This window comes from Saccostrea cucullata, unplaced genomic scaffold (assembly GCF_032062105.1).
Source record: "Saccostrea cucullata isolate Sc308-1 unplaced genomic scaffold, CSIRO_AGI_Scuc_v1 ctg2667, whole genome shotgun sequence".
NCBI lineage: Eukaryota > Metazoa > Mollusca > Bivalvia > Ostreida > Ostreidae > Saccostrea > Saccostrea cuccullata.
This window is the reverse complement of record NW_026927697.1, coordinates 15,733-39,014: the sequence shown is the minus strand read 5'-3', so window position 1 is coordinate 39,014 and position 23,282 is coordinate 15,733. Positions and strand designations below refer to the sequence as shown.

At 34.3% G+C, this 23,282-nt stretch overlaps 2 protein-coding genes across 2 annotated transcripts; both read right to left on the bottom strand.

The window, feature by feature from the left end:
* Positions 1-3,445: 3,445 nt before the first annotated feature.
* LOC134275252 (glutamine synthetase-like) lies at positions 3,446-6,551 on the bottom strand. Its single transcript, XM_062757523.1, has 7 exons — positions 6,480-6,551; positions 6,093-6,256; positions 5,777-5,941; positions 5,242-5,424; positions 4,541-4,677; positions 4,112-4,311; positions 3,446-3,901 (listed from the first exon to the last, which is right to left on the bottom strand). The coding sequence occupies exons 2-7, from the start codon at positions 6,244-6,246 to the stop codon at positions 3,532-3,534; spliced, it is 1,209 nt and encodes a 402-aa protein (XP_062613507.1). The 5' UTR covers positions 6,247-6,256; positions 6,480-6,551; the 3' UTR covers positions 3,446-3,531.
* Positions 6,552-17,488: 10,937 nt separating this feature from the next.
* On the bottom strand, positions 17,489-23,282 carry LOC134275251 (transmembrane protein 35B-like). Its single transcript, XM_062757522.1, has 3 exons — positions 23,106-23,282; positions 18,128-18,242; positions 17,489-17,850 (listed from the first exon to the last, which is right to left on the bottom strand). The coding sequence occupies exons 2-3, from the start codon at positions 18,239-18,241 to the stop codon at positions 17,506-17,508; spliced, it is 459 nt and encodes a 152-aa protein (XP_062613506.1). The 5' UTR covers position 18,242; positions 23,106-23,282; the 3' UTR covers positions 17,489-17,505.

Sequence of the window (23,282 nt, the reverse complement as noted above, 5' to 3'; positions counted from 1 at the left end):
GATCTGTTTAACTTCTGTGGCATCTTCCCGACCTTCTCTCTGTAAATCCTTTGACGTAGTGTCTTCCCTCAAATTTTTATTAAAATAGAAAATTTGGTGACAAATTTTAATTGAATAATTCAAATTTTTGTAGAGGACAGTAGGAATAAAATAATTATGGATTTTAGATAGTTCCTTTTGGCAAAGTTCAACTGCCTGTGTGTATATAGTTTCTAAATCAATAAAATGATGCCCCCAGTGCTCTTGCATGGTTGAACACTTTGAACATATAGGAATATTGCATTCTTCACATAAAATATCTGTTTCTTTTTAGTGGGGTGGATACTACATTTCATCACAGGGGGTTGTCGTTTACGTTTCTGGTAAAGGACCACTTCATGGCTTTTGTTTTCTGGAATCTTTAAATGTTGGTCTCTGCATAGTTTGCACATTTGTTGATGACAGGAATTGCAGTAAAATTCAAAATTTCTCTCACAATCTTCAAAACCACACTCTAGAAAGTGTTGAGGAGTGTCTGGAATTTTTGGTTTTGAAAGTGCCATCTGAAATAAATAAAGAAGCTCTTAACATAGGTATAGAAACTCAAATTATATAATTAGCATTATATGCTGCACTGTACGTAAACAATGTTTAGTTCTGACAAACAGCTTTTTCCTGTCATATAGTGCTTATGTATGTCATATTTGGGAATTAGATTGAATAACTTGAAAAATAAAATGCTAATTTTCTTGACTTCAAATTACATTAGATTTATATACAGTATTACATGTATTATAATACATGAACTGAGGTAATATAGTTTCAGCGTTCCAAAAAATATCTCTGGTTGCATTTTCAGATCAAATCCAAAGAATGCTTTCTGAAAAGAAAAATAGTCAATTATCATACATAGTAGTCGTCTATACTTACATTTGGTTTGAATGACCTCTAAATATGTTTGTTAACAAATTGAAATGTCAGAGCAAGATTTTAGTCGAGACTTTGATGACATCTGTTACCTGTAACCTGTGTAATTTACTTCCTGGTTAGAGATAGTCTCGTTCAACCAGACGCTCGGCTGGTCGGAGATTTACGGAGACAGCCGAGTGTCTGGTTGAACGAGACTAAATAAAAATAGATCTATTTAAATCACCTGACCAAAAATCAAGATACTACATGTACCTGCTTCTTTCAATAAAGGCGTCGGTGGGGAAGAGGGCTGCCGCTAAACCAAGCGAAAAAAGTTGGAGCGCCAATTTACGATGCCATTATGTCTAGCTTTGAAAAAGATAGATCCTCCCCCTTCCTTGATTAACGTGTTGGCGTCGGAAGCAAATTTCTTCTTTAAGTAGAATACCATCATTCAAATTTTATGATTAAGCTCAAAACTGCTAAAGCCTGCAAAGCTTGGTACTAGCAATTTTCAAAAAAATAATTGATGGAATAGCCAAACACAAGTCATGTGAATATTTCGCCCAGTTAATTTCGCGGGAAAATCAAATACAGAGTCTTCCATATATAGCAGTTAGTCCCTGTGTCAAACTGTATGATTTAATGTATATTATGCATGTACATACCTTATAAGGCTTATATCAATAGATCCGCCTCCTTTCACGATTTCCATACCCTCCTCAGTATAGCCCCTTTTCCTATGACATATATTGCCTAGGAGTTATTCCCCTTAGCCGCCATTTTGTAGGGCAAAGTAGTGAATTTACCTCTTTGAGAAAAAGTACAATCTGCTAGCATATAACGACACATGGATGTGTTTGACGTGGAAATTTTGTATTTTTGAGATATTATACACTCTTACATTTTTTTTCATTAACAGAAAAAGGGGGGGTATTTTCCATACTTCAGGTGCCTGTGCTTTGAGCAACCAATTTTTGATATGCATGCAAGAAATATATGTTGGAAAATATTTACAATTTTGAAATCATAAATTAATAGAAGCCTTGACAAACGTATATTCATAAGAAAAATAGTGTTATCTTTACCTCATTAACCAGTATAACAAATTGAACTTGGTTGAATAATGAAGGGAACTGGATATGTTGCCCCACAATATGGCGGCTAAGGGGAATAATTTCTAGACAACAAAAGGGTCTATTCTGTGTAATCTGCTTCAGACACCTTAACAAGTGCTGAAAATTCCAAATGCACGCCGTAGTTGTCGCTTGGCGATTCTATCACCAGCTGAGAAGTAGCTGGGTTTTGAAGTGAGTTTGGGCAACTTTCTTTCATCTTATTTTTCCTTGTATACGCTTCCATTCAAATACATGTATCTTGCCATTTTTATGGCTCCTCTATTCTTAAAAATCGATGTCACATGCATGTAACTGTTACATATACAAACAATTTCAGTAACCAGTGAGTACATACATGCGTGTATTTTGTTATCCATGGACAATCCTGCGTGTGTGTTAAATTAAGTTATTTTCACAAAATGAAATATTTGCCAAGAAAAAACAAAGAAATTGGTTTGTCTGTGCGATTGCAAGAATGCACAGAACACAAATTAAACTTTATATCTGTATGGAGAGTTAGGAAATACTAGTTAGATATTACAGGATGGATGCCACTGTCACTGATGTTGTCAATATTCTCTGAGAACATGGGAACCAAATCACTTTTTCATTTTCTAGCATTTCTGACGAGTGGTACAGTACATATTACAGAGATGAAAAATCTATATATACAGTCTACCCCCCCCCCCCCCAAGTTTTTATTAAGGTAACTCAATGGTTCCTAGTTAATCTGAGAAATTCTTTTAAAATTGTTTTTACATGCCATCTCCACTCTAACTATAATGAAAGGGAGGTAACTCAATTTCTTTAAATCAATCCTACAGTGTAGATGTACATTATCATGGTAAAATACATATTTATCAACTAACGGAATATAAATGTAAATTCCTTATATATATTATCTGAAGAATAAATATGAAATCTATCTTTACATGTAGTTTACAAACTTGTGAATAAAAGGGGACGGGGGAGGTTGGTTGGAATGGTTGGTTGAAGCTGTCACCCCACCGGCTGTCAAAGCTTGAGCTGGATTAGACAAGGACATACCAAATTGATTATTTCTATTTCCAGAATTAAGATACTCCATTGAATCCGCATGACATGTAAGCATTACTCAACAAGACATTTTCTGGCTATAATGTTCATGAAATATTCCCCCATAACAAAACAAAAACCAAAAAACGCTATCTCGTGATCGAACTCTTTCTAAATAATGAAATTATATACCAAGAGAGTTTCTTTAAGGATCCATAAAAAAAATTGTTATGGTATTCATGAAAGCAGTTTTCTTTCCAATTTCATTTAAATGTTTTATTCAAATTTTACACAATGATATTGATTTATAATAATTAATAATTGTAACTATAGACAGCCCAGGGTTTTTTGGCTGTAGTCTGTTACCCCCTTTATGTCTAAGTCTATCGTACATCTGCAGGTAAACTTTTTTTACTACGAACTTGTGATTTTTGTAGACTTTATGAATTCCTCTACAGTAGGAAAGATTCAATCACTACAAAATATTGAATCAATTCAGTTCAGATGCATCTTTATCCCAAACTGAAAGATCTTTCAGATGTTCATTTCCCGGCTTCAAGAAATCCCCGAATATACATGCGCGGACGAGTCCGGAAGTAGCTGCGTATGGGTCCACAGAGGAGGGGGGTCTTCTGTCCTCCATGTAGCCCCGCCCCTCGGCCGCCACCAGGGGCGGGATTCTGATCGTGGTGAACACTTTATTTTCCCCGTCCACCACGAAGTCGTCCTGCCGGGGGTGCCAGTGCCCTGACTTGTTGGCGAGTCTCTCCGAGTTGTCTTTCTCCAGAGTTTGATCGTAAAGTTGTAGTAGCGGCAAAGGATCAGATTTGGATAATACTTCAATCGCATGGTGTATAAATCTGGAATCAGATTAAAATATTCACAGAGTTACTTACATTTTCATTTAAATAAGATTCAAACTTCGGTCCATTATATCACATAGTGAATAACTAAAACTTGAGTTTGTCTTATGGGAAGACCGACATTGTTTGCAACAAGATTTTATTGAGTTCTTTTAACCTTTTTTTTATTAAAAAATTAATGCAATGATTTAAAGAAGAGAAGCTTACTTGATTCCGCCTTTTTCCCTCATTTTCCTGACGCTGAAGTTGAGATGTCCCCCAGAGAAGAAGGCCTCCCCGCTGACCGGGGCGGCTTTCAGGGTGACCCTCAGACCGTACATCTCCGCCAGCCTCAGTAGGATATACCGGGACATCTGGAGGTGGTCCCCCACCGTCACCCCCAGGCATGGCCCCACCTGATACTCCCACTGAAAGTTACACGCACGCCTAATCATAAATATATACACAACGTTACACCTACCTAAAATAATATTGTCTTCTTTGTCTGTCTAAAATGATTTTTTTTGACTGTGAATATCTTTATTTCATCTTGTAAGATTTTTCTAAACATTAAGGAAATTTTCGTATCGAAGCCAAAATTCATTGATGTATCATTTTGTCGACAGATTATATATTATCTGTACAGAAGAGAAATACCTGAGATGGCCCATTTTCCCGTATACATCCACTGACGTAAATCCCGGCGTATATGCAGGCCTGTAGATGTTTGATTGACAGGTCCCTCTCTATTCCGACATTCCTGTCGTGTTCATGTCCAATACTGCAGTAAATGACTAGGGGAAATAGTAATTGAATTGATACTTACTGTACAAGGATATTCTACAAAGTTTATTTTAAGGTGTAATATCCCTCTGATATAAAGAGAGATAACTTCCCAAGGAAAATGTTCCAAGCAATTCCATGGATTTTCTTGTCAGTATTTAGAGAGTTTAATATTGAAGACGATTGTATTGTCAACTCATTCTAAACTTAATCATTGTACGAGTACAAATGTTGATTTCTAGTTTCTATTGCCAATATTTTTAACCAAAATATTACGACGTCGTTATTTGTTCAACAATGGTCAAATTTGTAGAGTTTCACATTCTTTTACAATATCTAAACTTTTCACTAAAGTAAAAAAGATAAAGAAGGAAACTGATGTTTATAAAATTCTAAAATTCGCTTTTTTCGCCAACTAAAATTCGTGGATTTTCCCCTCTTCTGCTACCTAGCCATAATATAATATTTTTTTTATTTCAAAGTTCTGTCATCTATGTTGCTTTCACAGTTTTGTCCTTTACCAAGTAGAAATAAACTGCAGATAAATTTAGTTTAGTGAAGGTAAAGCAGCCTACTAAGTGAGGAGTAGTCGTAAGTATTGTTGTCGTAGCTGGCTGGCTTTCCGTCATCTCTCATCACCACGTACTCCTGTTCTATACCAAACCACGGGTCGTGGGGCTGTGTGGGGCGGTGACCCGTCACTGGGTCATGTTTTAGTCTCTCCATTGTTTCAACACATTGGACTCTCGTGTTTATTCCTATAAATGTAATTATTTAAAGAAAAACTTTTAATATTTTTCTGGTTAAAACATCTTTATATTTCTGTTTTTATCTCTTGCTTAGAAGTAACATCAAACAATCATTATATAAGATATCAAAATACACATGGATAATGTTTTGCTACACCCCCCTCCCCCCCCCCCCCCCCCCGAGCATCCATAAAGTTGGTAAATAAAAAAATAAAAATATTTTACCAACTCAGTGATGTTGCATGTTTTTTTTTTTATTTGTACAAAATTTTATTCACACAAACTGAATGTGATCGGGCAGCAGGCAAAGCCTACATGTATTTTAGCCCTCTCCCTAACATTTTAATGTGGTGCTATGTACCTGCAGGTGTGTCCAGTGTTAGCCACATGTCACAGAGAACCAGCTTATGGGGACTTTTCAGGAAGGGATTTTCAAACATGGCTACTGGCTTCATTATCATGTCAAAAAATTCAGAATCGTCTTGGTTGATGCTGTTCCACATATAATTATCCCAAACAGGACAATCTGGAGAGAAAAACATTATATTATCTACATGAATTCAAGTACATATAAATGAACACAGAGGGTTTTTCGGGATGGGGGTATAAAGGTTATAAATGCCATCCTTGTCAAATGATAGATAAAAGTGTTGAATAATTTTGCTTTGGGGTCGCACCTTGGACAGTCTTTGGTTCGGTGTCCACTACTCGTACTTTACTCCAGAACTGGTAGTTGGTGTGATTCGCGAACACATACTCCAGAATGACGCGGTTAGAGGAGCGAGGAACATCAAGGGAGCTGACGAAATGTAGCTTACTGTTCGCCTCCATATTCCTGAGGCTGAAAAATGCTATGAATTCAGAGGTTTTTAATATATACAATTATTTGCATGTACTTTGGAAAATGTTTTATATAATATTAAAAGTGTTTTATAGAATGATGCATGGATAGTAAAAATAAATGAAATTGTATTATATTAAAAAATTAATGCTAGAATAATAAAATTATTGATGAAGGCAAGAATATGCAGATGTCCATAGTAAAAGATATAGTTCATTCAAACCTGATAAATGTTGAGAATGACTGAATTATCCAGGAAAACAGACTTCCTATCTATAAAGCACAGCTATACATATAAACATATCTGTCACTCTTTCCTCCTGACCTTGAGAATACAGAAATATTTATAAATGTAGATGTACTAAATAAATGGACGGTGACCTGGCCTGTTAACGAACTGTAACGAGAGCAAGATGGCATAATGAGGCTTACTTAGAAGTATAGAGCATGTTTTCATTATACGGTAGGTTTAGTCCATACCGAGTAAAGAGCTGACCTCAATATATGGAGAGGGGACATCTATTGTAATCAACCCATTTATTTCTTTGAAAAGATCTGTATCTACAAATAATGGTTAATTAGATACACTGACTTCTCGCTAACGGTTTCTGCGGTTGAAATGAATTAAAGAAAAATGATTGATAGGCAGAAATGAAAGCCAACATATTTCTTTGTTCAATACGTTAAAAGAGAATGGTACTAAATCTAAACAAGCTCATTCAGAGAAGTTGTGTCCCCCGCTGAAGGAAATAAAAGGAGGATGCTCAGATTGGGAGTCAACCCCGGATCTACATGATTATTAAATTATGTGATAATGTACGGAAGCAAATGAAAATTTCAATATGGATATAAAGATTTGACTGCTTATTCTTTAATTAAAACATGTATAAAGATGCGTTTAATATAAAAATCTATCAAACAATATTTTGTACACGCCATACGTCACATAAATTCTTCATTTCTGATGCTTAATATTATCATTTAGTTATGTTTTAAAAAAAATAAAAAATAAATAATAGGATCAACCGGGATTTGAGAAGCCGGCTTGTAAGCTAACGGAGAATCTTCCCGCTGGACCATCGACGAACTTGATTTAACGAGGAATTGAATGCAATCAATAGGTCATATACATATCGTATGCATGCTCGTATATATATGTTTACATCACCTTCTACATTGTCAAAATTTCAATTTTGTTGTTTTCACAAAGAAACAACTACAAAAAATCAAAGTACTTAAAGTATTCGGGGGAGTTGAACATTGTAATGTGAGAGATCTCACAGGAAGTAGAGGAACATTTTCATACTTTTAGATACAAGTAAACTAGAGCACATTTGTTAGAGATACAACATCAAACATTAAAAATGATTTTCAATTAGATTTGAATAACGAAGATCACGAGGGCATGCAGCTTTTAGATACAAGTGCAGATTTGAAAGAGATATAAAACCAAACATTATTTAGAAGCACTATATAGGGAGTGAAAGTTAGTTGATTGACCGATGCTAGAAAGTGTAGAAATTCTCCCCAAAAGTGCGCAAAAAATATTGCGCCTTACATTGCACCTGTTTTGCTTTACGGAATCTGTAACCTTATGGTAACAAACAAATACATAAAAAAATAACGCTACAGATCTGCAGCTACATGTAATAGGTTTCAAACTTCTTTCAGTACTATATATTACTCATACACTACCCTTATTTGACTATTTGCAACAACAAAAGGCAGTTAACTTTCAATAACATTTACAATTATAGTAAAATTTTATGGTTGGAAAAAAGTGGGGGAGCTCATCCCAATTTCTTAAAATAAAATCTTTATCTTCTTGGCTTTATTCCTTAATTTACTAACATTGGTATACATGCACTTGTCTAAAATACTTATGAAACATTTATATCAAAACGCCCTTCCTACTCTATTCTGAATGTGTACAAAATTTTTGGTACCAAAAAACAAGCACTTTTTACTTTCAGTGTTACCATCATCAGACACTATTTCTTATGTTTTACCTTTTCATGAATATTAATACGAGGGCTGTCCCGTAAATTCGTGGACAAGTTGTCTAGTGTAAAAAATATACATCACTGCGTTCTGAAATTTTCACTATTATTTAGTACATATTTTAGTAAAATATACAGCAAATTTCAGATAAATATATGCATAAATAAACAAATTATGTGATTTTATGCCATGTATTATATCACCTTACGGCGCATGAATTATAACGTCAAAGTGTGTAATACAGCGTCACGTTTTATCTTTGCTGAAAATAAAGTTGGATGAGTCCGACTTAAATTTAGAAATTTCATTGATACACATTCTTTAGTCTCCATAAACAGTCGAAGAACCAATTGGCACCTTTATGCGATCTTCTGAAAATTTATCTGTAACTTACGGACAATATTCTCACCATCATTCAACTAATAGAAAATCTCATATCGGCGGTCTACTGAGACAGCGTCTTTTGCTATTACATTAGGAGTTTGTCCGTAAGTTTTGTACTCCCCAGAGACTCGATAAAAAGAACTTCGCTAAGAAAACTCCTATTTCATTTGTATACTTAAGGTATGGCGATATTTTTATAATCTTTTTTCTTCTATGGTCATTTCAAGTCTCTAAAGGTGTGTCATTTCAACATCGAAATAAAACTGAACTGTTCTCCGGTGCGCCGTAACGTCATAAAACGTCGCCATTTTTGTGTGTTGTGTTTACCACTTTCCTATTTCAAATACTCGAGAAACTGCCAAAAATTAAGCAAATGCCATAAAATTTTTACAACGACTACAAAATTGATTGTGGAATTGAATTAGTATAATTTTAATCCAAATCTTATGCATTTAAAACTTTTATTTTGAATTCAACTTGTGTATTCTTTAATAAAACCTTGGTTTTTTGACCGTGCGCCGTAGGACAATACCTCGTGCACATTCAAGCATAATAAAATCTTTATTTTTGCCTATATTTTATCAAAAAAATTATCATGCACTTAAATATGATAAATAAACATTTACTGAAATTTTCAGCTTAGTGCGCCCATTACTTTTCGAGAAAAACGCTTTGTCTACGATTTTACGGGACAACCCTCGTATATTTATATTAACGTGACTTTGCTGTATTTCCCTAAATGAAATCGTTTTTACGCGGACAGAGGTTGGATAATTTGCAGAATAGGAAATTTTCAACATTTTCTTTAGTTCTGTATAAATCAATTTCAAATTCTGTAAAATATAATATTCAAATTAAGTTAAATGAAATTCAATTTCATTTACTTTCATTTCATTTATCAAAATTAAATAAATTCAGAAAAATGAGATGGACTATTTTACGGCGGACGTTTCTGCAAGTTTATATTGAATAGCACAGGAATAAATTGGTCGACACAGAATTCCCACGGACGGCCACTATACAATACACATTACTGCGCTAGAAACCGCGTGATGACTAAGGGAGATTGAACATAGTTCAACTCCCAAAAACGGTGTCTAGTTTAGCCTCTACTAAAACCAAAGTTCAAAGGCCTCTCGAGATACCAAAAGTGTTTCAGACAGACAGAAATACAGCCGAACGAAGGGACGGGGGAGGGTGGCAGTTATTTTTCATCATGGTATAAAATTTAATTGGGAAACTCAAAAGCTTCTTTAGATATCGCCGGCAAATTATCTATATCTTCAAATATGGGGGTTATAATTTGAACAAAACCAAAGGAGTTTGTGTGTCGATATGCCTTAATCTTAAGAAAAAAAATTAAAAGTTTTTATGCCCCGTAATCGAAAAAAAGAATGTTAGCATGAATTTGACAGTCTTTTTTCCAGTGCGCCGCGAATCCTGCAGAATATCAATCAATCTCGTTCTTTTGATTATTGCATATGCATAGATTTGGATTTAGATTTAGCCTGAATTTAGCATTAGCTATTTCCCATTGGTCGCCATATTGGAGATGGCCACAACCTAACCAAAGAGGCCATGCCAGATTTGAACAACCCTAAATCTAAGAAATCTCTCATATCAATACATGTATGATCCTGTGAAAAAATCTTTTTCCTGTATATTTTTTTTCTATGTAAAATTTTGATCGCTAATACATGCATATTGTTCCATCTTATCCCATATGATTAAAATTAAACTTGAATCTACACTACCTGAAGATGCTTCTATACTAATATGAAATAATTGCTTTGCTGTTCTTGGTAAAAATATTTACAAAAATTTTGTCCTAATTTTTCTATGTAAAACTCAAATTACTATATTACGATACCACTTTACCCCGAGGTCATAATTTGAACAAATGTTTCCATAGGGAACATGCTAGTATGTAAAATAAAACTGCTCAGCACATTGAGTATTACATGTTCTGCTCACATCGAACTCATTTAGCTAAGTCTGGTGTTGAAAAAAAAAAGAAAAAGAGAAGGCAAAAACAGTTTGTAATATAGATTGACCAACTCTTTATTTTTTCAGTTGTTTCATTTTTATTGGCCTTTAAGCATCATCTTCTCCAAAACTTTCTTTTTAGGCACAGCATTCTGTTGGAATAAAATATTTTTATTTTTAGTAAATTAATTAAAATAAACACTAAAATCAACAATTGAAAGAGTATATAAAATTAAAATTCGGATTATTTTGAATTGAAATAGAGCAAAATAAACTTAAGACTCATGCTATGTTAATCATTCAATGTGAGTCTATATTTAGCTCTATTTCAAAATAAACAAGTTTAAAAAATGTATATTTTGTACATTCTGTTTAATAGAAGGATTAAAAGCCCAAATAATTAATATTAATGGAAAACACATATTTTGGGGATGGGTGACGTTAAAGAAACAAAATTCTCCCCCTCCAAAATATACTTTTGGCCATCACTATCAAACAAAAGTCCCTGCTGATGAATTTGAATTTACTGTTGCATGGCCACTGGGCACGATTTTGTCAGAGAAATACAGCTAGAAAGACATATAACTTTTTAAAAATATATTTCTTTATGTGTGCTGCATGAAATATGATGAAGAATACAATTTACAGACCTTGCCTCCCTTGCGAAGACAGTTGTAACAAGAGCAGTTACTTGTCCACCAGTTACACGATCCTTCCTGGCAGTGACGTTGTGCACAGTAACTGTTACATCTACTGCAGTTTGCAGCGAACGAGTTGGCTGTAAATTTTTCAAAAAAAATATCCTTTTTAAGGGGTCTGGATACAGTTGTATTGTTACCAAATTGAAATGTTTATTTTCATCCTGCCTTTATCACTAGCATATTTTGTCTCTCATGCAAATACATATTCTACGTACGAAGAATATCTTTAAAACGATGCATCCATTTCGCGCTTTCTATGATTGATACACTAACCTTGTCAACAAATATATACTAGCTGATACCATTTACTCAAATGCTAACTGACGTTTTCCATACAAATTGTTCCATCTGATTAAAATCAGATCTGTTGATCCGTTCACATAGATCGTTGCCTTGTGTAGTGATTTACATGTATGGGAGCGAATCAAAGGATCTGATTTTAGATAGCTACAATTTGTTCGGGCTGGCATCAAGTGATTACATGTATTTACAAACTGAATTATTTACAAACTGCGTTTTTCCCGTTATTCCTGATCATGACAAGGAGCACATGACTGATGTGCTCGGCAACGATGTTCTCTCGTCCATGGCACCTGATCCAACCTCTGATGTTTTGGAGGTCTGTGTTTTCTCTGCCCCTGGTTTGTATTTTTTGAATGGATTTTTAAGCTAGAATACTGTTCGTAATCTCATATTTCATATAAAAAATAACTTATAATAATGATTCAATATTAGAGGAATATTTAAAAGACAATAGCAAGGACATTCTTCATAACATCACGTTAAAAATCTGTGTTTGTAAGCAGCGTATGAGCCCCGTTATTGTTAATTAGTGTTGAAATTTTATGGAGTGTGTTCAATTTGTTTAGACTGCACGTATCATGGAGCACGGAATGACAATACTGGTGAGTTGGTTTTGCTTTCTTGAATTTTTACACTGAAATTTCTAGATAAAACTCTAATTATTTTCTGCTTTTATTAAGTATTATGGATATATCAAACGCGTCATGAAATGTGTAGTTTTAATAATTTTCAGATAAAAGAAGTCTTTAACAGTCGCGATTTTAATATGTTTCGGAGTGTAATCATTTAGCAAAATAAAGGACTTGATATTCTTCAAAAAGTTTTAGAAAATACAACCTTAAATCCATTTCCTACCTTGAAAGAAAATTTAGAAATTCTTTTTTGGAAAGAAGTGTTTCACATACAGTATTTCTTTTCTTCCTCGTATATACAATCACGTACAATTAGAAAAGGGGAAAAAAGGGAATTCGAGAGCGCGGTTAACTAATGAACCTACACATAGCAACTCAAAAGATTTACTGAATTTAGCCCAATTGAATTAACTCACAATGATAAAGAGTTCCATAAAAGAAAAATGCGAAGGCGAAAGTGCGAAGTGAAAGGGCCTTTATCACTTTTAGCATTCACTCTGAGGAAATTTTTCTCCAATATATCACGAAGGCCATCAAAAAATAATCAAATCAGAAACTTGGCCTTAGAATTTAATGATTAAGGACACAACGATGTGCCATCTTCTACAGAAGTAGCGTTGGTAAAATCGTTTACAACCGGACGGACGGACAGCTAAATAAACAGACGAAAGACAATTTACAGTGAAATATCTGTATCTCGAAGTTGAGGGGACCTGTACACGACTTCGAGATATCCGGGGGTTCGAGATATCCGAAGTTAACTTCCAAAGTCGAATCAATAATTTCCCGTTTTTTGTTTTTTTTTTTGTATATAATATATCTTCAGTTCATGCATAACACTATCATGTATTACCAAACATGTAGTCTCTATGGAAAAGACTCAAGTATTACTATCGCATATTAAGCTCCTTAGGTCTCTGGCCAATAGAACTAAAAATGGTCAGTCGTATTTTCAAGCTGTTAGTAGAACTTCGTGAATTTTATATCTGAAGTTTATACACAAAACGAGATAATAAGATGTAATGCGATTTTGAAAATAAAACCCATACAGTTCTACCAAATATCACACTTGTGTGATAGTGTTATTCTCTTGTAAGAAATCAGCGCATCATTTTACATTCAATAAATGAAATAAACTCCGGCAGAAACATTATTCATTATTACTTACTGACTAGCAATAAAGCTATAGTCATCAAAAACAAAAACTTCATTTTCCTGCAACAGAGAAATGGTGAAAAATCAATTGTGAACAATAAAATTATTGCCTTATCTCAAATAAAATAGACTAAGACAAATTTAAAAGAAAAAATCGCAAATTATAATACATACTTACATATATTTCTCTTTAATTATACGTAGAAGGTGTATGAAGATTCTAATGTATGCTATACTATAAATACACATTTGTATGCACTTAAAAGGAGGAAAATTCGTGAAGAGTTATTCAATATTAAAATTAATCTTCATTGCCCAAGCTCACATCTGTATTACATTAATTTATTTAGCAAAATAAGGAAACTTCAGGGGGAAAACATCAGCTTTAGGTGACACATAGCTAATTTGTTATGTTTTAAATGATAATTATTTTCGATTCTCCTTCCGAGTTTTTCATTATATAGCTTTCGAGTTACAGCTGGTGAGGATTCATGATTTATAAATATGAGCGCATTTTAGAATATTTTGTACATTATTATCAGGTAAACCTTATCTATTGATCAAGTTTGGTTATATTTTATATTGTAATACAACTAACATTATCAATATTTCTCTGACATTTTTCAGGATTTCAAGGAACTGGTATAATGAAAGGCGTCTTTCTTTTCAGTTTATTTGCTCTGTTTCTGGCAGGTAAGACAATAATCTGTACATATAAATACAAAATTAATACCTCACTTTTTCAAAGTTTTCTTGATAACCTATTTGTACCTACTTATTTAGGTGCGAATGGCCGGTGCCAACAATGCAATAAACACTGTACCAGTTCGGAGCTTGGTTGTGGAGCCGGGGACTGTCCCTTCTGGTCTGGGACTTGTCGATGTGATTACTGTCCAAGCAAGAATGGAGGAAAGGTATATATAGCCCTCAGCAAGAAAGCACAAAGAAATGCACTGTCATAAGCATACGCACTTCCGCGCCACAACCCGGGGTCAAACTCTCAACCTATGGAATCCTTGCAGTAGAGGAAGACCGCTCGGCTATTTAATCTAGTAAAAAAAAATGCTTTCGATGCCGATGGAGTTCTCACGGCGCTGACCTACACTACTGGGTCATTGAGAATGGAGAGGTTTCTTCTTCTAGGAGGTTCCGTAGATTAATTGAGAGTTCAACCCTAGGTTGGGACGGAAGTGTGTATCCTTATCAAAGTGAATTTCTTTTTGTGCTTTCTATATATTATATTACATATATATTCTGTTAGGTGTCTACAGTGCCCCGGTCCGGGGCGGAAGTGGGTATTCTTATAAACTATGTGCTTTGTACTGCTTTCTTCACCTAGGACAGTTACGTTAGTTAAAGAGTTTTTGTATATTCAGATTGTAATATTCATATTCGTTTGAAAATAGATTTAAGCAACATGACAAGACCACAGACACATGGTGATTTTTTTTTACTTAATGACAACAAATTAATTTATGTTGCACAATATAGCTAGATGAAGATCTAGAGAAGAATTTCAGTGACACAATTTCTATTAAGCTATTAACAGGTCTGGGCGGCCTCCGTTTTTGGAGGATCGCTAAATTCAATATGGCAGCCAAATTTTTTACCATATATGGAAACCGCAATGCAATGTCGGATAGTTCATCTTCTGTTTTAAGAGGATAACATAGGTAATTTTCAAACGCCTCGTGCCTACCTTTAATCAAAAAGTGCAAGCGCGAGAGTACAATTAAATGAAAGTTCAAACATTAAACTATCGATTGTATGTTGCGATTTGAGATTCTATGTCTAGAATTTTTACAAAACGCTTTCAAAGTTGGCACTTCTTACGATTCATTTCTGCTTAATATTTCTTGTTATTTTGTTTAATTTTTATGTTTTTTTTTCCTATACCCTTTTCCCTCTAGATAAAACAAATAAACAGGCACTTTTAAAAATGCTCAAACAATACATACATGATATTATTTTCATTTAATTCAAAATTAGAGAAAAGGGAAACACAAAAGAAAACGTACTGTAAAGAAAAAATACACTCGGACTGATAATTTTAGCAAATAAAACAATTTGAAGATAAAATAAGTATTATTTAGAGAAATCAAGAAAAAACACCGCCACCCACTTTATAGCTGTGCAGCATCCAAATTCCTATATGAGGCCTCGACGGGGAGTATGCACCCGCAGTATATATTTCCACGGACAACGTTAGTTTCAGTCAGATTAGTTTTGTCAACGGGATAGACGACATTAGACGTGATTGAATTTTATTTAGTCTTAACTGATAAAGATGACGGTTTAACCGTTCTGTAGATGGAGATTGATCCAAATTTATTTCAGGTTTCTTAAAATCCCAGTTTAATTAGATACAGATACAGACAGTTCTTCGATGGGCTTTGATGTCACACAGTTTTATTGTGTTATTGAAATGCGACATTAAGAACGACGTAAGAGATGTATGTACCGCAGTCGTCAGAGATAAAGATTTTTAAAAGATGATTAAAAAAAAAAGTGGGGGGGGGGGGGGGGCTAAGAAGGTACTTGAATCAGTTTGCACGAGAAGAGAGGAAAATGGAGGGGTGCGGATTTCACCTAATGTATGCTGCATCCGTGAACTTTACTTTTATTTGAAAGGGACACAATAAAAACAGGGAAAGCAAATATGTTTTCAGGAAATATTATCCAACATACGATTTTTTCCGTAATTTTGAATTTTCGTTATCGGTTGGATCGAAATATAATGTGTAGATTCTGTTAGGAATAATTAAAAAAAAAATGATTGAGAAAAAACATTGCTTGGAAAATATTTCTCCATAATTTATAATAGGGGAAAAAATCAGCATTTAATTAATATTAAATTTGTACGTGCTTTTGATAAATTGAATCAGATTCATTTTTTGACCGTGCTGTATTTTAGTTGGCTAATACAACAGTATACAAGGCTAATACGAAACGGAATGTAGCTCCGCCCTCTGAGTCCCGTTGCAAACATAATACCTAGTTTTAACCATCATCGTATGAAATTATCAGCGTAGACTGCCCTTTGTTTTGAAAAGTCCGATAGGTGGCGACACCTCTATCCTCTGTTTTTAGGGGATAAAAACTATCCTCCAAAATCAGAGGCCGCCTAGACCTGATTAAGGTCCACCTCAAAGGTGTTTTTGTTTTTTTTAAATAAAAACTCCACAAGACTTAAAAGGGGGGGGGGGGATAATTATAACTGGCCAAAAAAGGATGCGACACGTTATATGTTATACGATATGGAGATTAATTTTTTTTGGGGGGGGATTAAAATTGCTTCGTCAACTCTTTTTTTTTCTTTAGATTCTAATCCTGGATTTGGCTATTGATAAATTGTGCAATAAATAATTTTGTCATTTTTTGTAGAAGACGAAGTATGTCGTTCTTGGAAAGAAATTGAAGTAACCGATTTTATATATTGTAAATTACGAATAAAAAGTCTTGAAATCGTACACAACATAAGCACCTTGAGGTTATACATGTATACCATGAGAGTATGTATTGTCAATTTTATGAGACAGAAACGTAGAATTAGGAGGGGGATACATATCACGATGTAAATGCATAAAAGCACTGTAAAAATTACATATTTAATGTAAAATATCAATTAAGATTACTATAATTTATACGCACAAAGTGTAACAAGTACAGACATGTATACTAGAACGACTGGTGGCCTTTTTGGGTTTGTCAAGAAAAAAAAAATGTTTGCCAGATAATGCCCTTCCCCAAAACTGAATATGTTTGACCCTGTCCTCGAAATTGCCTATTGGGTACATGTGCATTTTTTTGTATTACGCAAGGTTGGAAAACTTTCTCTGTAATACAAGATGTAAAATGCAGCAGTGTTGTCATATCGGACGATTTTTAGTACTCGCTTACTTTTCCTATTGAGTAACCGATTACTCGGGTAGTTTTGTATATTGTAGTACACGTAATTAAGGAATTCATTTCAATAGGGAAAACATCTTGATTAAACTTTTTCCAAGTGCGAACAAAATTAAAATATCGAATAATAATTTTAAAAAAAAATCCAAAACAAATCACTTTATTGAATAAAACAAATTTCTCATTTGGTTTTGAGTTTCTTTGGTACTTTGTATTTGGACTGTTTTGGTGCTGACTCCAAAGATGCCATATAAGCCCTGATATACATAAACAAGAACAAAGTCCCCGTCACAGCAGGTGGTATGGCGGAAGTAGTATCTCCAAGTGCAATATGGGTAAAAACCGCACCACCAGAAATAAGAGCCAGAATTCCTGTGGCTACAGTTTTTATTTCACTGGAGAAGAGTACAGCCAGACTGCATGCCACCTCGTACACCCCGACAAAGATCCTGTAATTGTCTGGGTTAGGTGTGTACCCGATTAAGGTCAAAGGACAAACCTTGGAAAAATCCTGAAATTCTCTCGCCTGGAAAAAAAGAGTCATTGTCAACACGGCAAAGATTTCATAACGTAGAAGTTCCAAGATTCAATAATTTAAGTTTGTTACTCAAATTTAAATTTCTTGGACAAGCATATGTCGCCTATGTCTGTTTTAAATGCTAAATGGTATAATCTTGGTGTTCAACTTGGTAATTGAGTATAACATTGTCCGCAATATTAGTTTGTTATTCGGAGTTCAAGTGTATACGTACTATGCAAAAATTAACTTAATTAATTACAAGTACATGTATGCCCAAACTTACAATTTCTCCATAAAGCTCTGTGTTGAATGGAAAGACTTTGATACAACCGTCTACGATACACAAGCATGGAAGGATCCAAGTCAGGGCAATATCTAAATTACTGATGAACCCCATTCTGTGAAAGCAATATCGACCAGTCAAAATGATTATTTTGTCGGTAATTCCACATTAGAAATACGGTACTCAATTTTCAATAATTATTTTCAATATGTACGTATTATTATAACTAAATGAAAGAAAAAGTGAGCTAGCTCACATACCCCACGCTCCCCCAAAACTTGACGGTGAAACACATAATGAAAGGCACAGCTAGTGCACTTTAAATACATAGTATAGATCAAAAAGGGCAATAATTGCAAAAAAAAAATCTTCACATCAAAATGTCTTGCATATGAGGACATTTAAATGTGGAATGAAGTTTCTAGATAAATAATGGAATCAAAATTTCTTGGCATTATACAAATCCAAACATTAATTTGAAGTGGTTGGGGTGGGGGGCGGGGGGGGGGGGGGTTGAGAAATTTTCTTGAATAATAGGCAAAACTCTTTGGGATAAAATAATGGAATATGTCCTAAATATCTGCATAGGTTGACGAAACTATGTACAACAGTTTAAGAGGAGAGGTGCTGACAAACTGTTCATCTGTATATTCAGAATATGGCCAAAAAGTCTAAGTTGGAAAGTGTGGAAATTCCCGGAAAAATAAAGGAATCGGAATTTCCTGGTACTATGCACATCTACAGATTGTGTCCTAAATATTTGCAAAGTTTAACGAAATTCTGTGCAGTGGATTATGCGCTGACAAACTGTTCATCTCTATATAAAAGATATGGCCAAAAACCTAAGTTTTTAGTGCGGGAAGTCCCGGAAAAAATAAAGGAATCGGAATTTCCTGGTAATATGCACATCTACATATTGTGTCCTAAATATCTGCAAAGTTTAACGAAATTCTGTGCAGCGGTTTATGAGGAGTTGCGCTGACAAACTTTTCATCTCTATGTAAAAGGTATGGCCAAAAACCTAAGTTTTTAGTGCGAAAAGTCCCGGAAAAAATAAAGGAATCGGAATTTCCTGGTAATATGCACATCTACATATTGTGTCCTAAATATCTGCAAAGTTTAACGAAATTCTGTGCAGCAGTTTATGAGGAGTTGCGCTGACAAACTGTTCATCTCTATATTCAAGGTATGGCTAAAAACCTAAGTATTTAGTGCGGAAAGTCACGGAAAAAATAATGGAATCGGAATTTCCTGGGAATATGCACATCTACACATTGTGTCCTAAATACCTGCAAAGTTTGACGAAATTCTGTGCAGCGGTTTATGAGGAGTTGCGCTGACAAAAAAAGAGGACTGACTGACTGACTGACGGACTGACTGACTGACTAACGGACGGGTCAGAAACATTATACCTCCCGCAACTAGTTGCGTGGGGTATAATTAGGCTTTCTGACTGTTTGCTGGCTCACTGACAGTGGGTGCAAGGAGCTCGAGAGACAAAGGGCATTTTAAAGAAAGGTCAACAACAACAGAAATAAAAAAAAATATTAAAATCAAAAATTGCTGCCAAGCTAAAAATTAAAAAAAAGGTACTCAAAACAAAACTACATGAGAAAGAAAGAGAGAACCTTCCCAAACGAGGAAAAGGGAGGGGCATACCTCTAATGGACAAGCCACTTTCCTTATTTTGTAGAATTTTATTAATCTTCTTACTATTTCTCTTGCTTTCTAAAGGGTAGGGGTTCAAGGTCATTTATTGAATAATTTACTACATCAGTTTAACAGCTGAAAACTCTAGACGTTGGAACCTCCTCCGCTAAAAAACCGTGCTGCTCAGTTAACGTTATGGAAAAATTGCATTTCCAATTTCATCTAATAACAAGAGGCCCACGGGCCTTATAGGTCACCTGAGTATCATGTAACAACTTTCCAGCGATTGTATTTGGTTCGTGTTTTAATCCAAAAGCCATGAAATTCACAAATTTGGAAAGAGGCACCATTGCTTATCAAACGGCAAATTTCAAAGCATTAATTTATTTTTAGTCAAAGTACCCCCCTTGTACCCCTGACCCAGCGGCCCTGAAATTATCTATTTTGAAAGAGGCCCCTTTCTTCATTATAAGGCCAGCATTTTTTTATGTTTAGGTTTAGTTATGAACATGAGAATAAAAAAGTCCCGAAGGAGAAGGAAATAATTTTTTTTTTTTTTTGATAAGTCAATTATTAACATTTGTACATTCTTTTTTTTATCATATGCTATTCTAATAGGCTCCTTACCACTGGACACATAATGCTTACAAATAGGAAAGTAGAACATTAAATTGCTTATTTCATCATCTGCCAGTTTGGGCCAGTTATATAAATTTTGTGATGTTGGTCAAAATATATTTTAAAAAATTAATTCTTTAAAAGTCTTTCAATATATCTTCATTTTTTTAATATGTGTTAGGTGAATGTGTATACATTGTTCTAAAATTTACTTGATGCCTAAAACTATAATTCCTATCATAAAACAGACAGGGAGTATTGGGGAGTAGGGTGAACATTTTTTCAATTAAGTGTAAAATAATTTTTCTGGCTGATACAAATGATACTACATGTACATGCCTGTATATATTTGTATATTCTTGCCTTTTAATAGTTGATTTTTTTTTTTATTTCTTCAGGTTATTCTTTATTTCTTCCTCAAATAGACTTAACTTCTCCCATAGTTTTATTCATTACATCTGATGCATAAGTAAACCTTTTTTGAAGAATGATGCTTAGACTGTAAGCTATAACAAAGACCTAAACAATGTCCCTGGCAATATGCAATAGCTACCACGGGCAGTTTAAAACCTGGGGCCAGTGGGGGAGGAAAATAATTTACAGTTACTTTTGAAACGAATACATAATTATCTCACCAGCATGTCATTGTGCAACAAAGTCGTCAGCATTTTATTTGTCCTTTGAACGGGTGAAACGTTTTGAATGGCACTCGTATCGATGAATTTTACACTAAACCAAGCTATCTTCTCAGATCTAGCTTTATTTACCCGCCGTTTCATCTTAAAACCGGAAGTGCGTGTTCGTAAATCTGAAATCTCGATCCCGACTCAAATTTGACATCGGAAAGAAAAAAATTGTTTTATTTTTTCCTGAAAATTGAAAACCTTGAGGGGAGGGTTTGTAAAACTGAAAATAGAATAATTCCTGGCCTTAAATATGTAATTAGATCATTAGCATATTAACCAGGAGCAAAGGATAAGATGTTCAAAGAATTCATGCATTTCACTATATAATTATTAGAGCCCCACCCTAAAACAAGAACCCCTGACCCTGGGGCCATAAAATTCACAATTTTGGTATAGGCACTCTTGCTCATCATAACTATATACTTAGTTTATTTAATACCCAGGAGCAGAGAAGAAGATTTTCAATTGAAGAATTCATGTATTTTCACTATATAATCAATAGAGCCCCGCCCTAACACCAGAACCCCTGACCCTAGGGCCATAAAATTCACAATTTTGGTAGAGGCACTCTTGCTCATCATAACTATGTACTTAGTTGGTTTATTTAATACCCAGGAGCAGAGAAGAAGATTTTCAAAGAAATAATGCATTTTCACTACCTACTTATTTAGCCCCGCCCTAGCACTAGAACCCCTGACCCCAGGGCCATGAATTTCACAATTTTGGTAGAGGACTCATTGCTGATTACAATCATGCAAACAGTTTGACTGCTTGATGTCCAGGAGTAAAGAAGAAGATTTTTAAAGATTGCATTAATTTTAGTGGTTTTGGCCCCACCCCTCAGGCCCCAGGGAGGCAGGGATCATGAAATTCACAGTTTTTGTTTCCCTTCACCCATAGATGCTTTGTGCCAAATTTGGTTGAAATTGGTTCAGTGGTTACAGAGAAGAAGCTGAAAATGTTCAAATGTTAACACACAACGCACGACGACGGACGAAAACGGATAGCAATAGGTCACCTGAGTTTACTCAGGTGACCTAATAAAGATCGGATTTTTCTCTGGTTTTTGACTAGATGAAATATTCAATGTTTATTTGATTATATCTCTTATATATTTAGACGTAAAAGATTTAAAAGATAATATTTTTCTTTTCTCATTACAATTGAACAACTTTAAATAGATATGGTAAACTGAGTTTAAAATCTAGCAGAAACTATATTTTTGACAGAATGGTGGCGTATGAAAATATCTTTTTTTGATTCTCAAAATTATTATAGAACAATGAATTCAGTAATTTTACACAATCAAAGACTTGGAGGATTTCTGAAATGTTAGTTACTGTAGTATATAATGGACTAAAGCTTTCAAATATATCAAATAAATATGATTTTTTTTTCACAAACAATAATATCAGCTTTTAAAAGCTTCCAATCTAAGAACAGATATTGAACTATTTCTGTTAGAAATAGAGGACCATATTGCATGATTGTATGCAGTATTTTTTTATTCTTAATGTCCAGGGAAAAGGTAATGACCTTGACCTAACCTTGACTCTAATATAAAACGGTCAAAACTAATCTAACTGATACCATCACTTAGTAATGTTTCCTTCTTTATTCTGTGAAATTTTGATTAATTTTTAAATACAAGAAATACAGTTTTGAGTGAGAAAAATCCTACCGTAATTGATATCATGGAGATATACCCAGATTCTGATTTAGCTCTTGTTAGATAGATTGACGTTGGTTCGTTTATTTTTTCTTTATATATCGAGAAAATTACAGTGTATTATTTTCTATTTCATTTATAAACTTTTATTTGTTTAAAATAAATTAATGAGGAAGCCTACGAAGCATTTAGAAATTACTCGCATTTAAAACATATCAATAAAACTTAAAAAATAAATAAATAAAACATCAAGAATATTTTGTAACCGAATACAATTATAGTTATATACTTTTGATTTTACGTTGGATTTTTTTTTAACATTTTACAGATTTTTACCCATAATTAGGAATCTTACCTGTACGCGTGTTCCCAATGAAGACTGGTATATCCCTGTTGTTTATACAGTTCTAAATACACGTGTCCGTGATGACGTAATGTGTACCCCCGGGACAGCGGACTGGACACAACACAACTTCCCGGTCAATATAGAAACACGGAAGTAGACAACCCTATTGCTTTTATCCCATTCCAG